Genomic DNA, 23,283 nt, shown 5'->3' on the forward strand with positions numbered 1-23,283 from the left:
CCAACTATTTTATACTCTTGGATCTACTCATTAATTTTCCCTTTGCCAATACATCCTCCCCTAACCCCTTATCCTACCATTCTGTGCGAACATGAAGCAGACCTTAACTCTGCCCAGGCCTTGAAGAGTAAAGCCATGAAAGAATGTGAAAGCATGCTATGCCTGGTAAGGTAGCTCACTACCAGACAACCAAAGAACAGAAAATAGCTTAGAATAAAAGGTAGAAAACTATACTCAAGTATTTGATGCCTAAAAATCAGATGAAGAAAAGATAACTAAGTTACTCTGACACAATAAATATTAGAACAAAATTGAAGAATTGAAAAAAAAAACAGAAGAAAATATAAAACATATTTTAGCAAAAACCAGTGATTTAGAAATCAGGTCAAAGAAAACTCATCCTTAAAATGACTGAATGGATTGAAAAGTCAAATCCAACAATATATTTGTTGTTTTCAAGAAATGCACATATATATTTAAGCTTAAAAAAAAACAAAGGAAGCAATCATGATCTCAGACAAAGAAAGAGTGAAACTAGATATGCTTGAACAAGATAAGCAGGAAAGTAATGCTTAAAGGCACAAGAGGCAATAAAATGATATAAAAATATAACATATATGTACTGGTCTAAGTACATAAAGAATGTTTAATTGAATTTAAAGAGACAAAGAAAGTAAAATTATAATACTTAGGACCTCAAAGTACTTCTTTCACACTTAGGCAAATCTAACAAAAAGATAAACAAGAAAGAAATTAGGGTCCAAAATAGAACTTTAAAAAATATAGTTGTAATAGCTCACTGGTGAATACTAAATAGGAATAGAAAGGAATTTATATTATTTGCAGCTGCATGTGGCACATTTACAAAAATTAACCTTGTTCTAAGGCAGCATTAACAAACCTTTTAGAAATCACATGCTCAAACTGCACATTCAAGCCATCTGTGAGCCCCCCCACATTGCCCCAGAGAGTGGGGGGAGGATGTGATCACATTAGTCAGTTGGACAGAGGGGTGGGGCATGCAAAAAAATGTCTTCAGGTAAGGTGAAGGGGGGCACAGAGTAGCCACTGTAAAGATTAAAATTAGGGGAGACTGAGGCAAGATAGAAATTAGTTTCTCTCTGCAAGGAGTATTATATTTCTATGAGGTTTATTAAAGGTTAAGGATTAAAGAAAATACAGAATAAGAAAGCACATGCCTAGGTCAGAGAGGCCCAGACAAGATAACCTCACATCATGAAAGAGACGCATCTGCTCCAAAATGGAAGTCCAAAAGAGAGCCCGAGCCTATTCACAACCAGTAATATATGAACTTAAAATCACAAAGTTATATCTTAAACAAAACAAACAGTAAAATGCAATAGAATACAGAGATTTTTATAAACTATTGGAGTCTGAAATGCCTTAAATATAGCCTCTAGTCTCTTCAAAGTTCTTTGGGTTCTTATCCATTTAAATGTCTATTGTCAGAAGGCAGAGTGGTAAGGGCTAAGCAATGGGGGATAAGGGACCCATCCAGGGACCCACAGCTGGGAAGTATCTGAGGCCAGATTTTAACCCAGGACCGCATGTCTTTAGGCCTGGCTCTCAGTTCGCTGAGAAGCAGAGTTTTTTCCCCAAAGTTAGCTAAAAGGAACACAGGTGACGTCAATAAAAGGATCAATGCAATTAAAAGACATCCTTGTAAAATAGTCATGCTTTTAAGTTCCTGCTTGAAAAAAACTTTCTTCTCTCCCTCTTGTCTCTCCCCTCCTACGCTCAGATCCACCCATGTGGAGCCAATACCCCTGCCATTTGTTACCAGCTGGTAGAATGAGTCTTGAGTAATGAGCGGATCTGCTCCAAGGCTAAAGTTTGTTGGGCAGGCAGGTCACCAGGTGATTGCAATCTGGGTTAAACAGGGACCGGGTGTGCTAGAGAGAGCACCGGGGGTAGGCCAGGAACAACAGGAACACAGGCAAGCAGGGCTGGGAGCCAGAGCGGGTAGCCAGGGTGGGCAGGTGAGCTGCAATCTGCAAACAGGTCTGGAGTCTGGAGCGGGGGCTGCAGACAAGGACGCACATGGGCAGGGAGAAGCGGATGGCGGCGGCAGGCAGGCAGGGAGAAGTGTGGCTTAAAAAAATTTCTAGGCAGTAGCTATTAAAGGCTGAACTAAAATATCAGTAAAAGAATCAGAAGATTGAGAGTATTTTATTTTCCCGAAGTAGTTACACCAAACTGTAACAGTTAAAAATTTAGGAAACTGAGGCAGGTTGAAATTAGTTTCTCTCTGCAAGGAGTATTATATTTCTATGAGGTTTATTAAAGGTTAAGGATTAAAGAAAATACAGAATAAGAAAGCACATGCCTAGGTCAGAGAGGCCCAAACAAGATAACCTCACATCATGAAAGAGACGCGTCTGCTCCAAAACAGAAGTAAAAAAGAGAGCCCGAGCCTATTCACAACCAGGTTTAAATACCCCATCTCACTCTTGGCCCAGGTGAGAATTCAGTGATAATACAAAGCATTCTGGGGAAGTGGAGCAAGGAATTCTGGGGATTGAAGTCCTGGATTCGAGTCTATTTTTTACACCACCTCCAGCATGCCAGGGTACATATGCCACATCTTCACCAACATGGCACTAAGGCATAAAAACCCTCATAAACAAGTGCTGAAAAGTTAAATTATTTGTTAAACCCTTACTTTCTGTCTTATAATCAATACTAAGTATTTGTTCCAAGGCAGAGGAGTTGTAAGGACTAGGCAATTGTGGTCAAGTGACTTGCCCAAGATCACAAAGTTAGGGAGTGACTGAGGCCAGAATTGAATCTAGGACTTCTCATCTCTAGATCTGGATCTTTTTCCCCTGAATCACCTGGATGACTCAGAAAAGCAAAATTATTAAATGCATCTCTTCCTTATGATAGCAACACAATGAACAGTCTCAGTCAAAATTAAGTAAAGAACAATTTAATTCTAAAATGTAGGTAATGAAATAAGGCATTAAAGACAACAAAAAAAGTTTATCAAAGAAAATGACAATAAAGGAGATAATATATCAAATTTTTTGATATACAGTCCAAGCAGTCCTTTCTGGGAAAGTTAATATCTCTAAGAACTTTTATTAAACCTAGAGAGAAAGAACACATCAATGGACTGAACATGCAGCTAAAAAACCCCAATAAAGCAGTAGTTCTCAACCTTTCTAATGCCGTGACCCCGCAATACAGTTCCTCATGTTGCAGTGACCCCAAACCAAAACATTATTTTGGTGGCTACTTCAAAACTGTAATTTTGCTACAGTTATGATTCAGAATGTAAATACCTGATATGCATTATGTATTCTCATTGCTACAAATCAAACATAATTTAAACATAGTGATTAATCACAAAAATAATAATTATATGTTGAGAAATATTAATCCAGCAGGAGGCAGCCTGAGCGCTGGGGCGGGAGGTAAGTCCTGCCTGGGGAGGGGGTCGGCAGACGCTGCCTTCTTCTTCCTGTCGTCTCCCTCCAGCTCGAGCTGAGGCTTCACTTTGCTGGGGTTACTCGGCTCCATTATCTGCTCCAGGAGTTATCCGCTCCAGGACTCGTTCTTAACCCCTCCGGAGCCAGCACCCGGGTGCTCTCTCTGGGTCTCTGTTTGAGTCCGGTCTCCAGGCAACAAGGTAAATCCATCACCCCTCATAGGGGGAGGGCTGCTGATAGATAACTAATATTGGTACAATGTGCGGGCAGCAGGGTCCCCATTCTTTCCAAGATCTTGCTGTAATCTGATTTCTCAGTGGCTAAAGCCATCGAAATATTTATTTTCCAATGGCTTTAGGCGATCCCTGTGTTTTGATTGTTCAACCCCCACCGGGGTCGCGACCCACAGGTTGAGAACCACTGCTATAAAGGCATTAAATAAAAAAACAAACACAAAAAGGGTTCAGGGAAATCAAAGAAGTCAAAATACTGTATGTTTAAAAAAGTTCTGAATTAACAATTAAGAATTATTTTTTAACCAGTTAATTTTTTTTTTAAATCCCAGACCAGAAAGATTTACAGTGAATTCTGTCAAACATGGAAAGAATAGTTAATTTCAAAATTATATAAACTATTGAAGAAAAAAATAAAAAGAAATTATTCTGTTATAGTCCTTCTGTGATACAAGTTTTGCCTGGATAACTAAAGCAGGGTGAGAAAAAAGAAACAAAACTACAAATTAATATTCCTAATATCAAATAAAATATTAGCAAAGACACTATAGCAGCATAAAAAATGTATAAATTATGATCAGGTTGGATTTATGCCAGAAATTCAGAAATGGCTCAATATTAGGAAAATCATAAACAAAAGAGACCATATTAATAACAAATATAATAAAGTATATAAACACAGAAAAATTATTTGATGAAATATAGAACCCATTTCTGTTAAAAAAAAGAAAGATATGCAAAAATCACAGGAATAAAGGGACCTTACATCAATATGTTATATAATATCTAAGGGAGTATTAGATGTAATGAAAAATCCTAGAGCCCTTTTCAGTAAGTTCAAGATCATTGAGAAATTGTTTTATGACTAGAAAAAACTAGCTATAGCAATAAGAAAATAGGGATTTAGTGTGGGTCAAGAGGAAACAAATAATCACTTTCTGCAGTTGATATGATATTCTAATTAGAGAAACAGAGAATTAACTAAATTTTAAGTGAAATAATTTCAGTAAAGTAACAATATTTAAAATAAATCCACACAAATCAACATTCTTTTTTTTATATTACCAACAGGATGAGTGAGTAAAAGAAATTACTTTCAAAATAACTACAGAATGTAAAAAATATGTGGAATTCTACCTACCAAGGAATGCACAGGGACTATATGAACACAACTTTAAAGCACTCATTATAGAAACAGACACATCTAAATAACTGGAGAGATGCTAATTGCTCAAGGTTAAACTGAACTGATATAATAAAAAGACAATACTTAATTTATTTACTGAATAGTGACCTACTAAAAAAACTTCTCAACTGTCATTTTGTAAAGCTAGAAAAAACAACAATTTTCAAGTGGAGCAAAAGATCAAGAATCTCACAGGAAATAATATAAAAGGGAGAAGAAAGGAGGTTTAGTAATAATAGATCTCAAAGCATATTTTAGAAAGTAATCATCATCAAACTATTTGGTTCTTTTCTTTTTTTTTTTTTTAACACATTCTGTCTTAGAATTAATACTGTGTTCCAAGGCAGAAGAATGTTAAGAGATAGGTCATGGGGGTTAAGTGACTTGCCCAGGGTCCCTTAGGGAAGAAGTGTCTTAAGCCACATTTTAACCCAGGATTTTCCATCTCTAAGCCTGGCTCTCAATCCACTAGGTCTCACTACTTCTTGGTTCTGTTTTGTTTTGTTTTTAAGTAAAAAAATGGATCAGTGGGAACAAATTAGGAATATCCAGATGCAAAACAGCACAATAGTATAGCATTCAATAAATATAAGTATCACACCTACTGTAACTATATGAAAAAAAAAAACTGCTGTGAAGATGGAAAGTTGACTTGCAGAAGTTAGTTTTATACCAGTATCTCATACTATATGCCACAAGAAGTTCCAAATGGACATAGAAATAAAAAGTCACATCATAAACAAATCTGAGAAGCAGAGAAAGAGATCATTTTCACAGTTATGGATATGGGAAGAGTGTTCATGACTAAACATGGGAAAAAAGAGGATCACAGAAGATAACAGTGATGTTTTTCATTATATAACAAGATATTGTTATTAACATTGTCGCACAAATAAAATCAAAATAGCTAAAATTCTTATCATTTCATTGATTTGAGTTTATGCCTCAAGTTCAAATTTGAATTTTATATTTTGAATTCTCTTAATAAAAAGACAACAAAGAAGCAATTTTATTTATTTAAAAAAGGAAACAATTAAGATTTTCATCTCCTTATTCCTAGACACTATATTCCTAAGGTAGCCCAAGCTTTCTTTAATTTTCTTGTCTGCTATATCACACTGTTGACATGTATTGCACTTAGAGTCCAAATGAAAACCTTCAAATCTTTTTCAGATGCTTTGTGTAGCCATTTTTGTGTTAGCATTCAGTGATATTTAACTGTTTTCCTATAAGGAAGAGTTTAATACATGTGTGAAATGGGAAAAAGAGGAAGTATGGAAATAACCATGTTGTAAAAATACAAAAGACATCAATAGTCTTTTTAAAATATTTTATTTTTTCAAATTAAATGTAAAAACAAATTTTAATGCCATTTTTCTAAATTATGAGTTCCAGATTGTTTCCCTGCCCTCACCCATCATTGAGAAGGCAAATAGTCTTTTTAAGAGAAAAGAAAAACAGCCACATTTATTTGGTGTTGGCATTATGTGACGTTGGTGGTACTACCTGCCGTATGCTAGGTACACAATCTTTACACAGTGGAATCAGTATAGATCTGGTGAAGAATCTCTCATCTATTTTATTGTATAGTAGAATAACTGATGATCACAATGAAAATCATCATGAAAAGGCAAGACAACATGGCACAATGGACAGAGGTTTACCTTGGATTTTTTTTCTTTTAATTTCAAATCCTATCCTTTGACGTGGTTATTGCATGGCCCTTGGCAATCCAGTTAACACTGGTTCCAATTCTAGGTCTGTCTAGGTCTAGGTCTCATCAACCTCAGCAACTAGGACTGTTAATTAAAACCAACTTGTTGATCTGCATCACTATAAAGAGCTGTCACAGCAAGGGCCCAAAATAGCCTAAAGAAAAACAAAACCCCCTGTTCACTAAGATAGAGAATTGGATAATACATTAGGAAGATTTCCATCACAGAGGGCTAAGTGGAAGTGTTAATATATTGACCCTTAGTTATACAAAAGGCAATTATTTAGAATACTTCATTTCTTAACTATGTTCTATAACTTAATTGTTCCAATAATATATATTTTAATAATCCACAAAATTATCATCCTTTTTATATTATTGGGGTATGTTTACCTAAAGATGCTATATCATTAAGAAAAAAACAGGAATTTGAAAGTATGTTTCCTTCATGGTAAACTGTTTTACAAAATTATAGAAAGTGGTGGAAACATTAAAGAAGAAGCCAGAAGAAAAAAAAGCCCAGGAACCCTGCCAGTAAGCAAAGTGCTACTTGAGGGCAGGGCCAAGAAGCCTTCTTAGAGCTAACTGAATTTGGTTCCATTGCTGTTTTAAAAAAACCATGAAGTTATTCAATTATGAGTTTGGTTCAAATTCTTTCTTATGAGAAATTTTTTTTCAATTGTGTGTATTGAGAGAAAATCTTAGTGCATTGCTTGAACCTAGCCCCTGATGGGTAGGAAAGTGGAGTACCTCTCTCTGCTCTGTAGAGGCCCTTAACCAAGGACATTTAGGTCTGTATATTAACCATAAATGCAGTTAGATCCTAAAATTGATACAAGGACCTTTTTTATAATTGAACATCTCAAGCAACCTATATGTCTTATTGAAAATTGGACCCATCCTGTTCATTTAGTTGTTATTTTCATGTTTTCTCTGATTATATACAGGCAAATGGGAGTAGGATACCTCTTGTTCTGAATTCTGAATTCAGGAAATTGTACTTGTTCACTCACTCTCTTTTTCCCATCTTGGAAAGTTCCTAATCTTCCATAAAATTAGAAATCTAATTACCTAGTATTGTTTAGCTTCCTTTTAATTAATTGTCTTTATATATTTAATTGTTTTTAATATGTAACAGTTTGTATCCCCTTGTATTTAAAGTCCAGGCCACAGATGATGAAAGGGGTCTTGTTCCTGATTTGTTAGGTCATTGGCATGCACTGATTAATAAATGAATAAACTTAGAAATTAATAAGAAAAAAGAAAACATGAAGTTCAAAAACTGAACCTAACATACAAACTCAAAACAACTGAACAACCAATAAACATTTATTAAGAGCCTGTAATTATAAAAGCAAAGGGCAAAATTCTTTTATCCTTGTAGCCTCAAATTACTTTGAAAAAAACAAATTAGTAAACAGAATTTACAATCATAACCTTTAAAAACAAAAGAGTTTTTTTCTCAGTTTAGGGTTTAGTAATTCTTCCATTTCAAAATCAGATGCCCTGGAGGTGTTATTAGTCTGTGGATTGTCTTCCACTAGTCAAAGACTGCATGACTTAAAAACTAAACAAATATGCTTTATGCTGCCTAATATAAACTGATTATTATATCATACATTTAAAGCTGGAAAGAACTGTAGAGGTCATCCTAAATTCCATACACAAGGTTCCTGCCATGAAATTTTAAGTGACTTGGCTAAGGTCACACAACTAATAAGTGGCATTTTCTTAGAATGAGCTTAAAAGAAAATATAGAATTGCTTCCAGAATTTTTCCAGTTAGAAGGGAAGTATTTCTTCACATTAGATGTGGTCATTGGAGTGTGTGTATGTGTATAGTGAATACACACACACCCCACCCCGCGTGGATACAGAGCTGGGAGGGGCCTAAATGGCCATCAAATCTAATCTCAAATTTTATGAATGAAGAAACTAAAGATCAGGGAGTCTGATCAGGATTTGAACTCAGGACTTCCAGACAGTTCCCTACTTCGAAAATTGATTTTCTATTAGAACTAAACATTTCTTGATTATAAAAAGGCTATTATATTTTAATTCCATTTCAACTGCAGGTATTAACTTTCTTGACTCAGAAACTAATAAAGTTTTTTTCTGAAGAAAATATGGTATATAATCAACCAATGAGCATTTATTAACTACCATGCTATTGGGAATGGATACAAAGACAAAAAAAATTCTCTCACTTGTCCTCACAAGAAATTTATACATTCTTTATGGGGAAACAACCATATACACATAATGAATACAAAGTCTATGCTGTATAAGGTAAAAACAAAGTAAATAAGGAAAGAGGTGTACCAGTAGACAAGGAAATTGAAAAAAGGCAAGGCAACTTGTATTATATTATTATATTATAATATATTAACTTGTAAAGTGCTTTGAAGGAAGGTAGGGATTTCGAGAGTCAGAAGTAAGAAAGGATAAATAAATTCCAGGCAGGGTTAACAGCCAATGCAAAGAACAGCACTGAGATTAGAGATGGAATGTTGTGAACAATGAATTGCAAGTAGTTTTTTTAATCTTCTTAAAAAACATAATTCACTTTTGTTTCCAAACTGGGAAAACATGTTTCAGTATTGTCATGCAAAATAATCCAACTATTCTTGAGGAAATTCTCATTTATGAAATAATGAAGCTTACAAAATGCTCTCAGGGACAGTGAATGGTAAAATAGGACATAGGGTTTTAAAAAATTTATCTGTTGCTTTAACCTCTAACTAAACAGAGGGAGAGGAAAAAAAGAAGAGAAGCCCCTTATCTATTATGCTTTGCAACCAAGGGGGAGAATCTATATGTTTCCTCTACCTTTCTTTGTAAGACTTCATACCCTCCGTGGCACAGAGACTCCATTATCCTGCCTCCCCCCAATACACACAGATATTCTTTTCCTCCTGGAGGCCATGTCATTAGTACAGGGAAGTGAGTAGAAAGGTCTACACTAAACATCTAATTCTTTTAAAAATGTTTTACTATAAGAATCAAGATGGCAGCTTAGGAGCAGCAATAGTTCAGACCTCTGAAAACATTTCCTTACTGATCACAAACCAAATGCTCCTAGGGGACTGAAAATCAAACCTAACAACAAGACAAAGCCGGGGAACCCTCCTGCTGGACTCAATTCAAAAGGTACACCCCCTAAAAGCCAGAATCCGAGAACACTCGGGTTTAGGGGGAAGGCAGAGGGAAGGTCCCAGGACTCCATCCACCCCACCTAGAGTGCTAAGGCTCCAGTGCCAGCGGGTACCTCTGGGTGGGCAAAGGCGCTGTTCTGGATGGTGTACCTTGCAGGCAGGGCTATGCCAAGCTCAAAGCGTCGAACACAGGTGGCAGGGAAGCAGCTGGAAAGGGAGCAAAGAGCTGGCAGCCTGGTTAGAATGCCTGAGACCCACCATATTGCTCCAGCCTTTCAGGAGGTTTTGGCCTCAGAGCACATCCAGCCCAACCCAGCTGAACTTAATCCCATCAAAAGTCATCAGAGCTCAGGAAAGTCCAAGCTCCAACACCCCTCCCTCACTGACTGCTTGACTTTAATCCAATAAAAAGCCTCCAGAGGACAGGGAAGCTCAAACTCCAACACTTCTCCCCCAGAGACTGCACTGAGAGATCTGATCAAGCTCCAAGAGGGGAGACTGACAGAAAGCCCCAAAACCAAAAAAATGAGAAGGACAAGAGCACAGACAAATACGGGGATCAAAGAAGGGGTAAATATGAGCAAACAACAGAAAAAGAAGAAAGAAATTACAATTGGCAGCTTCTGCACAGGCAACGAACCAAGAACAAATGGAGCACAGGAGGAGGTAAGCAATAAAACAAATCCCAGCGAATTGAATACAGTCTTTGGAAGAACTCAAAATGAAATTTAAAACAAAATTAAGAGAGGCTGAAGACAATTGGGGAAAGAATGTAAAAACTAAGATAGGTCATCTGGAAACAGAAAATAGTGTCTTAAAAGCCAAAATCAACCAGCTTGAAAATGAGGCAAAGGAGATGAAAGATGAGGCAAAGAAGATGAAAGACGAGGCAAAGGAGATGAGAGATGAGGTAAATAGAATGAAAGATAACCTCCAAAGAAAATCAGACCAGAAGGAGAAGGATGACCAAAAAGCCAGGGATGAAATCCAGTCTTTAAGAACCAGAATTCAACAACTAGAATTAAGTGACCTCACAAGGCAGCAGGACACTATAAAACAAAACCAAAAGAATGAAAAAATTGAGGAAAATATAAAGCATTTCATTCACAAAACAGAGGATTTAGAAAATCATTTGAGGAGGGACAATTTAAGAATCATCGATCTACCAGAAGACCATGACAAAAGAAAAAGCCTGAACATCATACGACAGGAAATTATTAAAGAAAACTGCCCCGATATTACAGAACAAGAGAGAAAAGTAGAGATTGAAAGAACCCATAGATCACCTACTGTACTTAATCCCCAACTGACAACACCCAGGAATGTTATAGTCAAATTCAAGAACTATCAGACCAAAGAAAAGATATTATAAGCTGCCAAGAAAAAGTCAATCAGATACCATGGAACCACAGTGAGGGTAACACAAGATGTGGCTGAATCTACACTGAAGGACCGAAAGGCATGGAATATGATATTCTGGAAAGCAAGGAAACTAGGTCTACAACCAAGAATCAACTACCCAGCAAAACTGACTATATTCTTACAGGGGAAAGTATGGTCATTCAACACAATAGAAGAATTCCAAGAATTTGTAAAGAAAAGACCAGACCTGAACAGAAAATTTGATGCCCAAGCACAGAACTCAAGAGAATCATCAAAAGATAATTTAAAAAGAGGGGGATGAAAAAGAAAAACAAAAAAGAAAACAAACAAAAAAAGCCACTTTTTTAAAAGAGACTCAATAAGTTAATATGATATGTATCCCTATAAGAAAAGAGGTCATTGGTAACTCTTAAAAATTGTTATTTTCAACTGGGCAGAAAGAAGAATTACACTTAGAGGGAAGAGTGACAAACTGTATAGGATGAAATGACAAGACATAAATAGGTATATAGATATATGGATGCATAAATGCATATACATGTGTGTGTATATATGCACATATATACACAACTAGAGCTTAAAAAAAGAGGTTAATACTAAAAGAACTGGGGAAAGAAACAAAAGGGGGTAAATTTATATGTCACAAAGAAGCTCATGGCGGGAGGGACATCAATACACTGGAAGGGTAAAGAGGTTGGAGATAGGAAATACTCAACTCTTATGTGCCTTGAAATTGACCCAAAGAGGGAAAAGAATCCAATCCATTGGAGCAGAGAATAGATTTGCACCTGTAGCAGTCCACCCCTAGCTATGGGCAAGGGGAACAGTTGGTATGTACAGATTGTCTTAGAAGAGAGCATGCTCAGTCTTGAGCATGCTCAGTATTGCACATGGCTGGGAAAGCCTCTGACCCTTGACCCCAGCTTCCCCTAGCTTAGGTGGGAACACAGGTTTCTTTGTGCTCACCTGGTTGAGAGAAACCACACCTATACGTTGTCATTAACCAATGATGATCATCCCTATGTACTGTGTATATTTGCATATCAAAGAGATTAAATATGCCTCAGCCAGCTCTGCATTTCTCTCTTCTGCTCTTCCTCCCTTCCAGCTCTCACTGATGCCTGTCCTCGCTGGGGCCTGGCCTTTGGCCAGGCTCCATCTCTAATCTTTCTCTATCATCTCTCCGACCTGTGTGGTATTGAATCTGGATCTCTGGACTGGTATAAGCTTTCGGAATGGTCCTTTGATCAGAGCTTGGCTGTGGCTCATTGATAATTAATAAGACTCATTCCTGCCACCTCATATCTCTAATTCGACTCCGTCATCCCCCTCATGGAATCTAAAACTTCTATCCTTTCTCTATCCTCCTACCTTAAAGCTTCTCTCTCCCCTCTGAGGAAGCTTTAGCACCTTATAAGGGAGTAGAAGGGTAACAAATGGACTGCTGGGGAGGGAAGCAGTACAAGGGAGGGAGAAGTTGGGGGTAGTTTTAGAAAAACTGCAAGGCAAATAAGGGGGGAATAAGAAGGGAGGGGAGAAAAGGGAAGTAAAAGGGTGGGAACTAGGGGGATTGACTAAAAACAAACATTGGTGTTCAAGGAAACAGTGAAAGAAGAAAAGGTAGGACCAGGAGTAGAAATCAAAATGCTGGGAAACACACAGCTAGTAATCATAACTCTGAATGTGAATGGAATGAACTCATCCATAAAATGCAAGCGAATAACAGAGTGGATTAGAATCCAAAACACTACCACATGCTGTCTACAAGAAACACACATGAGGAAGGTAGATACACATAGGGTGAAATAAAGAGGATGGAGCTAAATCTACTGGGCATCAACTGATAAGAAGTCAGGAGTCTCAATCATAATATCTGACAAAGCCAAAGTAAAAATAAATCTAGTTAAAAGAGATAGGGAAGGTAATTACATCCTGATAAAAGGCAGTATAGACAATGAGGAAATATCAGTACTCAACATGTACGCACCAAATGGCATAGCATCCAAGTTTCTAAAGGAGAAACTAGTGGAGCTCAAGAATGAAATATATAAAAAAAAATACAAAAACAAAAAACTATACTATTGGGAGACCTGAACCTGCCTCTATGCAAATTAGGTAAATCAAACCAAAAAATAAATAAGAAAGAGGTAAGAAGTGAATGAAATCTTAGAAAAATTAGAGTTAGTAGATATGTGGAGAAAAATAAATAGGGACAAAAAGGAACACACCTTCTTTTCAGCAGCACATGGTACATGCACAAAAATTGACCATGTATTACAGCATAAAAACATTGCAAACAAGTACAAAAGAGCAGAAATATTAAATGCAACCTTCTCAGATCAGAATGCAATGAAAATAATAATTAGTAAGGGCACATGGAGAGGTAAATCAAAAATTAATTGGAAATTAAACAATATGATTCTCCAAAAGCAGTTAGTTAAATAACAAATCATAGAAACAATAACTTCATTGAAGAAAATGAGAATGATGAGATATCCTTTCAAAACCTATGGGATACAGCCAAAGCAGTACTCAGGGGGAAATTTATATCCTTGAGTTCATATATTAACAAATTAGGGAGGGCACAGGTCAATGAATTTGGGCATGCAAATTAAAAAACTAGAAGTGAACAAATTAAAAATCCTCTGATGAACACTAAATGAGAGATTCTAAAAATCAAAGGAGAAATTAATAAAATTGAAAGGGGAAAAAATAAAATTGATTTAATAAATAAGACTAGAAGCTGGTACTTTGAAAAAACTATTAAAATAGATAAAGTAATTGTCAGTCTAATTTAAAAAAGGAAAGAAGAAAACCAAATTTACAGTATCCAAGATGAAAAGGGAGACCTCACCTCTAATGAAGAGGAAATTAAGGCAATCATTAAAAATTATTATGATCAATTATATGGCAACAAATATGACAATCTAAGTGATATTTTATGAATATTTACAAAAATATAAATTGCTTAGACTAACAGAGGAAAAAATATATTACATAAACAACTCCATATCAGAAAAAGAAATTGAACAAGCCATCAAAGAACTCCCTAAGAAAAAATCCCCAGGTCCTGATGGATTCACAAATGAATTCTATCAAATATTCAAAGAACAACTAATCCCAATATTATACAAACTATTTGAAAGAATAAAGCCAAGAAGGAGTTGTACCAAATTCATTTTGTGACACAAATATGGTACTTATCCCAAAGACAGGCAGATCAAAAACAGAGAAAGAAAACTATAGACCAATCTCCTTAATGAATATATATGCAAAAATATTAAATAGGATACTAGCAAAAAGATTCCAGCAAGTCATCACAAGGGTTATTCACTATGACCAGGTAGGATTCACCAGGAATGCAAGGATGGTTCAATATTAGGAAAACCATCTGCATAATTGACCATATTAACAAACAAACTGACAAAAATCACATGATTATCTAAATAGATGTGGAAAAAGCCTTTGATACAATACAACACCCATTCCTATTAAAAACACTAGAAAGTATAGGAATAGAAAGGCCTTTCCAAAAAAATAATAAACAGTATATATCTAAAACCATCAGCAAATATTATCTGCAATGGGGATAAACTAGATGCATTCCCAATAAGACCAGGAGTGAAACAAGGATGCCCATTATCACCTCTATTATTTAACATTGTAGTAGAAACACTAGCAGTAGCAATTAGAGAAGAAAAAGAAATTAAAGGTATTAAAATTGGAAATGAGGAGACCAAGCTATCACTCTTTGTGGATGATATGATGGCATATTTAAAGAATCTTAGAGAATCAAACAAAAAGCTAGTCAAAATAATCAAAAACTTTAGCAAAGTTGCAGGATATAAAATAAACCCACATAAGTCATCAGCATTTCTATATATCTCCAACACATTTCAGCAGCAAGAATTAGAAAGATAAATTCCATTTAAAATCACCCGAGACAATATAAAATACTTAGGAATCTATCTGCCAAGACAAACACAGGAACTATATGAATACAACTACAAAACACTCTTCACACAATTAAAACTAGATCTAAACAATTGGAAAAACATTGATTGCTCATGGGTGGGATGAGCTAACATAATAAAAATGAAAATCCTACCCAAATTAATTTATTTATTTAGTGCCATACCCATTGAACTACCAAAACACTTTTTTACTGAATTAGAAAAAAAAAATACATAATAAAGTTCATTTGAAAGAACTTAAAAGATCAAGGATATCCAGGGCAATAATGAAAAAAAAATGCAAAGGAAGGAGGACTTGAAGTCCCAGATCTCAAACTATACTATAAAGTAGTGGTCATTAAAATAATTTGGTACTGGCTAAGAGACAGAATGAGGATCTGTGGAATAGACTTGGGGTGAATGACATCAGCAAGCACAGTCTATGATAAGCCCAAAGATCCCAGTTTCTGGGACCAAAACCCACTATTTGATAAAAACTGCTAGGAAAACTGGAAGACAGTATGGGAGAGATTAGGTTTGGATCAATATTTCACACCCTACATACACCAAGATAAACTCAGAATGGGTGAATTACCTGAATATAAAGAAGCAAACTATAAGCAAATTAGGCGAACACAAAATAGTATACTTGTCATATCTATGGGAAAGGAAAGATTTTAAAACCAAGCAAGAGCTAGAAAAAAATCACAAAATGTAAAATCAATAATTTGATTACATCAAATTAAAAAGTTTTTGTACAAACAAAACGAATGCATCCAAAATTAGAAGGGAAGCAACAAATTGGGAAACAATCTTCATAACAAAAACCTCTGACAATGGCCTAATTACTCAGATTTATAAAGAGCTTAACCAATTGTACAAAAGATCAAGCCATTCTGCATTTGATAAATGGACAAGGGACATGAATTAGCAATTTTCAGTTAAAGAAATCAAAACTATTAAAAAGGACATGAAAAAGTGTTCTAAAGCTCTTATAATCAGAAAAATGTAAATCAAAACAACTCTGAGGTGTCACCTCACACCTAGCAGATTGGCCAACATGACAGCAAAGGAAAGTAATGAATGCTGGAGGGGATGTGGCAAAGTAGGGACATTAATACATTGCTGGTGGAGTTGTGAATTAATCCAACCATTCTGGAAGGCAATTTGGAACTATGCCCAAGGAGCGCTAAAAGACTATCTGCCCTTTGATCCAGCCATACCACTGCTGGGTTTGTCCCCCAAAGAGATAATAAGGAAAAAGACATGTACTGCACTCTTTGTGGTGGCCAAAAACTGGAAAATGAGGGGATGCCCTTCAATTGGGGAATGGGTGAACAAATTGTGGTCTATGTTGGTGATGGAATACTATTGTGCTAAAAGGAATAATAAAGTGGAGGAATTCCATGGAGACTGGAACAACCTCCAGGAAGTGATGTAGAGTGAGAGGAGCAGAACCAAGAAAACATTGTACTCCGAGACTGATACATTGTGGTACAATCAAATGTAATGGACTTCTCCATTAGTGGCAATGCAGTGATCCTGTACAACTAGGAGGAATCTACAAGAAAAACCACTATCCACATTCAGAGGAAAAACTGTGGGAGTAAAAACACCAAAGGAAAACAATTGCTTGATTACATGGGTCGAGGGGGATATGGTTGGGGATGTAGACTAAATGATCATCCTAGTGCAAACATCAACAACATGGAAATAGGTTCTGATCAAGGACACAAGTAATACCCAATGAAATTGTGTGTGGGCTGTGGGAAGGGTGGAAGGAGGGGAGGGAGGGAAATAATGTGATTATTGTAACCAAGGAATAATGTTCTAAATTGACTAAATAAACTAATTCAAATGGAAAAAAAATTGTTTCACTACAATTTCACTTCCTCCCATCCCTTCTCCCCTAGAGCATTTGAATGTTGTAAACTTTATATTCTGCTATGCACATCATCAAAATCTAATCCCTTACTTTTGAGATATTATGCTTTTGAAAACCACAATTAATTTGTATATAATTAAGGGGGCAAATTGGCAGTAATTTTCCTCCATCTCTTTAAAGCAAAATCTAACTAAATTTTTTTCAATTTGTAAAATGAAGCAGTAATTATAAATAATTTTCTTCTGAAGTCAATTATTTTTAGGAATTCCTCAGTCTGTGCTATAAGGCTATAAGCATATTTCAATAAAAGAAAGTTTACTTTACAAACATGTTTACTTGCTTCTGATGAGGCATGTAGAAGAGGACTGAAAATAATTTGTTTAATTCACACTACATTTTCCTTAGAGTACAATTTATGTCTTCAATGCTTGGTCAGCTAAATAAAACTTTTATGATGGCTTCTGTACCAGCAGATTTATTTCAATAACACAATTAATTTAGCTGGGATAATATTTATGTTCATGTGCCAGACATTTAAGAATTGAACCAGCTGTTGCCTATTAATTTTAAAGTCCACCCTAAATAGTTATTCTAGTATCCATGAAATACTAAAAAAAAATTTAAGGTTTTGTTGATCTTTTTTTTTCTTGTCATTTTCATATAGAGAGAAATAGAGAGGTGAGGGTAAGGAGGGAGTACATTTAAGATATTGGGAGAGAGGATATAAAAAGGCCTAGAGACCAAAGAAGGAATGTCAAATATAGTAAAAAACAAGGAGGCCAGTTGATCTGTAATGTATAATACATGAAGGAAAATAATGTGCAAAGACCCAGGAAAGATAGTCTGGAGTTAGACTGTGAAGGACCTGATCTGTGCTTTTGTAATAACATCACTTTGACACCTGAATAGAGAATGGATTAGAGGAAGATTAGAATCTGGAGAGAAAACAATTAGTAGGCTCTTTTGATAATGGATGTGAGAGGAAAACTGGGGTAAGAGGTCTGAACTGGGGTGGTATATAAGTGTACAAGAGGAGACAGAAATTGTGGTGGTAGAATCAACAAGGCTTAGGAACTGGATAGGAGGAGTGAGAAAGTGAAGAATCAAGAATGATATAGCTGAACCCCTGGAAGATTATGAGATCAGTGAGAGAGGTTTTTGAAAGAAAACAGTGTCTTAGACAAATGTAATAGAGATAGAATAAGGATGATGATCAAACAAATGAAATTAGGAAGAATGGCCAGACATAGGGGAATCAAGAGAGAACAAGGCCAACACAGAGGAAAGAACTTTCAGGAAGTATCAAATACAGCAGAAAGATAAAAACAGATGGAAAATGGGAAAAGATTATCGGTCTTAGAGAGTTAATAATGATGTCAGAAATCAGATTGCATGGGGTTAAAGAGTGGAACTCTATTGCAAATATGAATAGCATGGAAATAGGTTTTGAACAATGATACATGTACAGCCCAGTGGAATTGTTTGTTGGTTCCAGAAGGAGGGAGGGAAGAGGTGGGAAAGATCATGAATCATGTAACCATGGAAAAATATTCTAATAAATTAAAAAAAATTTAAAGGCATATCTTAAAAAAGTGAGTGGAAGCAACAAATATGTATAGGTTTTTCTAAGAGTCTGACTATGAAAAAGAACAGAAATATAAAGAAAAGAGTTTGGAGGGATTAGAGGATCAAGGAAAGTTTTTTAAAAGAAGATGAATTTGGGCATATTCAATAAAATCACATTATAAGGAACCCTACATGTCATCTAAACTATTTTGTTGTCATAGAATTTATAAAAATAAATATGTTACTAGAAATCACATTTCCAGTCCATAGGAAATGGGTGTAAAAATATTATAAGTTATCAATGGACTTCATTGTATATATACATATTTCTTTCTTTGTGTGTATATATAATATACACATATGCGTATATATATTCCAAGCACAAGTGCTTTTTATGTGCTATTTAGAAGAGGATACAATTTTATACTTAGAGTAGCTAAATTTGAGTAAAATTTCTCATCTAAAGGTAAGAATGTCCTTTGTTTTCTGTTTTTCAATAAGTTAGTGAAATAGGTCATAAGTGGTCAGAAAGAAACTACTGCCATAGGATCATTGCTAGTTCTATTAGATTATCTTTTCAATTCTGTCTGAATAGAGTAACTTAGAAACCCCAAATCAGTTCTCTCTGGGGAAAGAAGTACCTTTCCAACTCTGATGAAATCTCCTTAGGGCTGAGCTGATAGATATCTTCCTTTTCCTACACACTCACTTGATTAGGTCAGTTTGCAAACTTGCTATGACTGTACTCTACATTCTAGATAAACTGGTCTACTTATTACACACCCAAGTGTGTCCCAAGCTTTCCTATTTTAACTATTAGGTGTTAAAAAGTGGAGACTGGTAGTAGGAAATTCGTAGGAGTATCTACATACATTCTACACATTGCTACCAAACTAATCTTTCTAAACAAATAGTCACATTATTCCTGAAAAACACTGAATGGGCCCTTTTAGAAGTCATGTGGCCCAACATTCAAATTGGGTAGAGGAGAGAAGGAAAGCCCAAAGATATCGACTGATTTGCTTAAGATTACATAACCAATAAAGATCAGAAGGTTATACATTTTCTCAGGAACCTATATAAAAATGGATATATGAACATTTTTGAATGCAAAGAAATGAACTCCAAAAAACATTAATACTAAAATGATTCATGCCCATTATAAGATATCTATTAAAATATGTTAACTTCATTTGGATATTTTATAGCAATAGTGAATATACATAAAAATATTGCTAGTTCTGTATTTTTGTGAAATGATTTAACTATGAGTGTGACCTACCTATTTAGCAATTTTCATATTGCTTTTGTTTACACATAATTTGAACAATGGTACTACAAAGAAAACCCAGAATTAGATACAGTGCCTACCCAGCAGATTTAAAGCTTAATTGAACAATAGGTGAGACAAACTTGACTTGAATATACATAATGACAATGAACAATAGGCTTGACAAGCCTGATTTGAAAAGAAAAAAAATACAAACACAAATGTCTAAGTAGGCCAAAGCAACATACCTCCCTGAAATGTATGGCATATATAATCCCCAAAGGAAATCACTTTCCACATTCTAGGCACTGGTTCTGTAACTCCAAGTTTCTGTTTGATTTCTTCAGTTTATTTAAGCATTTCTCCTTTAAGCTTCATCTTCGGGTGTTTTGTATCATTATATGGGACCAATATAGTATCTAGTGTTTTTCCAGTACATTGCCAACCATGTGTCACATGCTTGTTTTGAAAGAGTATCCTGGATGCAACTATGAAAATGGATACTAGGAGATAAAATATGATGTAATATTGGAAGCTTTGCAAGAATTAAAATAAAAGTGTTTAGAGGATCATTAATGGAATGGTGAACTCTTTAATTGCCAGGTTTTTTTGCAAGTTGAAATCAACTGAAGAATGTCTAATTGGTAAGCTATTTTGGAATCAACAAGTAAGCAACTGAAGTGAATAATTAACCAAAAGAAATTACAAGTACTTTGTTTTCAATTTAAAAATATTTTGCTCAAGTTTCAAATCTTGCAATCAATGAGCATTATTATAATTTTGCACAAGGTCTAGCATAGTGTCATAAAGTTATGGCATGGTCTTAATGACAGCTTTTGTTGATACTGATGACATGACAGCTAATATATTTTAACTACAAATCAGGAGCACTGAAAAGGATGCAATATACTCTGGGGAAAACCAAAAACAAACCAACAACAACAAAAATGAAGATGAACTACTTTGATCAAGTTGTAATGTATCTTTTTTGAATCATATAAGACAATACCAAGATCAATCACATGAATAATGGAAAATTTCCACAGAAGTAATTCTTTGGGTGTGTGAAAACAGGATTTCCCCAAACTGCTACCAAATTGCTTATGGATGTCTCTATTCACACAGTATGGCTAGGAAGGCTTCACAGGTTGAATCCATTGATCATCATACCACTTTGCTAAATAAGTGTTAGGTCTTCTTTAAATACCATAGAATCTTAAAGTCATATTATAACTAAAAATCTAATTCTATATGTACTGAAACTCATAAAGATCAAAGTGGTTTAAAAAAAATAATAATGGATGGATATATTTTACCTGAGACTCCTCCATAGATCTCTTCTGAAATCCTAGCAGCCTCTTTTCTGTTTCCTTTGACGATATAGAAATGGGTTAAGAGAGCCAAAAAGACTTTGATTAAGAACTTAAAGAATAAAAAGATAGCAAAAATTGTAACATAAATGTTTTTAAAACCATGGAACATTGTACTCTCCTCCATTTTGACGCACACTCTGTACAACTTCCTAGGTCTGTAATATTTCACTGGGTTATTACTGGTATTATATGACATCTATTTTAAACCTTTTAGTGGCTAGTGTTCCAATTACCAAGAGCTCACTGACAGTGATGTAGTTACTAAATGACAATGCAGGTGATTAAAAAGTCCTCCATGTTCAGTGTTACAGGAATCAAAGACCCTTCTAACAAGCTGGCAACCTAATCCAAAAGTACCTAGAAAAACAAATTAACAAGAAATTCCTACTAAAATCCATTTTAATTAGCTTTCTAAGAACAGTTGAGATATTGAAAGTCATTTGAGGGAAATGAGAGAAAAATTTTCATGAGCTCTGATAATTTGTACTTCTCTCTATCTTTTGTTGTTTTTAAGGGTGATCACAGAAGGAAGAGAAGTTTGTCATTCTCCCAGGAAATTATGGAGTTACTTAAAGCTGAAAATACCATTATCTTTTTTTAAGTTTTGCCATCCAAGTCCTACATAAGAACTTTTCACTATTTCCATACCATTTCATGGTCTACAACCATGGTGTCAAACTAATGGCACATGTGCTGGGGAGAGGGAGGCATTCAGAGCACTCTTTGTGGGCATGCATGCTGTCTCTCCAGCACAGAGTTCACCAGAGTTTGTTACTAGAAAGCCAGAGGGGCATGTGGCCAGGTTGTTCCCTTCCCCCTTTCCACAAGTGGGTTTTGGGTTGAAGTTTGGGCATTTGGACTCTAAAAAGTTTGCCATCACTGATCTACAATATTTTCTAAATAGATGCATAAGTGGGTTAGGTGTATATTTACATTCATTAATCAGATTTCTGGTTTGTTTGTGTTTTTTTGCCTAATAAAAAGGCCTCTGGGTTCCTATCACATAGATAGGGATAGCCTCCTTTGACTGGCTATACACCTTTAAAATAGTTGAGAGCCAGCTGGTCACTCTTTCTGTTTCATTCTTTACGACTGCTCTTAACTGCTGTGTCTAGAAGATCAGAAAATTGTGGAGGTAGGATGAGGACAGCAAGTGATTAACTGTGGCAATTGAATTAATCACCTGACTCCATCTTGTGACTCAATTCTGAAGCTAGCTTAGTTCCCTTTCTTTTCAATTATGGGTCTAGTCCAAATTTCCACCCATGAGAAAAGTGTATTCAGATGTGGGAACTGAGAAAAAACTTTGTGTGAACCTAGCCCTGCATGGCTGAGAAACTAGACCACCTCTACCTAATTTTTTGAGACCGTAAGCCAAAGACCTAAATTATATTGGCCAGAAATGCAGTCAGATCCTAAGATTGATATAAGGAGTTTTCTCATAATTGTACATCTCAAGCAACATATATGTATTATCTGAAAACTGGTTCTATCCTGATCAATCTGTTGTTTCCAGGTTCCTTAAATTGTTTACAGATTCTTGGGGAAGAGTGGGTCACCCGCTTCTCCTGAATTTAGGGAATTGCAGCTGTTCAATCTTTCCTTCCCAACTTGAAAATCCCTAGTTTTTTCTTCCAATTAGAAATCAAATTACCTAATGTTGCATCATTTCCTTTTAATTAATTAGTCTTATTTTATTTCTTTTGCTTTTTAAATGTCTGTCTTCCCCTGAATGCATGGGTCCAGTCCTAAACTGGGGAAGGGACTTTGGTCTTGATTTGCTGAGCAATTGATGCATGTTGCTTAATATGCTCAGAAGATCAAACTTTGTTACATAAGTAATTTCATCTTTTACAGGTTACAGGGGAAAAGAACCATCTTTGGAGTCAGAGAGGCTTAAAGTTTTACCTCTGTCTATAACTGTGATGACAAATCTTTTGGAGATGGAGTGCCAGGCCTTGTCCCCACCCCACTCCCCAGACCCAGTGCTATGCCCAGCCCTCCCCACCTTTCCACATACAGGGGAGGGAGAAAATACTCCCATTGGGTTATTAAGTAGGTGAAGTGAGGAATATTCTCAGCAAGTATAGAGAGGGGGAGGGGAGTGGACTGAA

General features: G+C 35.6%; 1 protein-coding gene across 5 annotated transcripts in view; it reads right to left on the minus strand.

Moving 5' to 3' along the window:
• ASB11 (ankyrin repeat and SOCS box containing 11) overlaps positions 1–21,609 on the minus strand; it is a 139,432-nt gene extending 117,823 nt beyond the window's left edge. The window contains exon 1 of one of the 5 annotated variants that reach the window (XM_056808465.1): positions 21,113–21,315. In XM_056808465.1, the coding sequence (XP_056664443.1) occupies positions 21,113–21,293 (181 nt within the window). In that variant the 5' untranslated portion in view covers positions 21,294–21,315. Of the gene's footprint in view, positions 1–20,044; positions 20,229–21,112 lie in introns of those variants that run through there. The other 4 variants (XM_056808466.1, XM_056808467.1, XM_056808468.1 and 1 more) reach the window with 4 other exon arrangements.
• Between the last annotated feature and the right edge of the window lie 1,674 nt (positions 21,610–23,283).

This window comes from Monodelphis domestica, chromosome 8 (assembly GCF_027887165.1).
Source record: "Monodelphis domestica isolate mMonDom1 chromosome 8, mMonDom1.pri, whole genome shotgun sequence".
NCBI lineage: Eukaryota > Metazoa > Chordata > Mammalia > Didelphimorphia > Didelphidae > Monodelphis > Monodelphis domestica.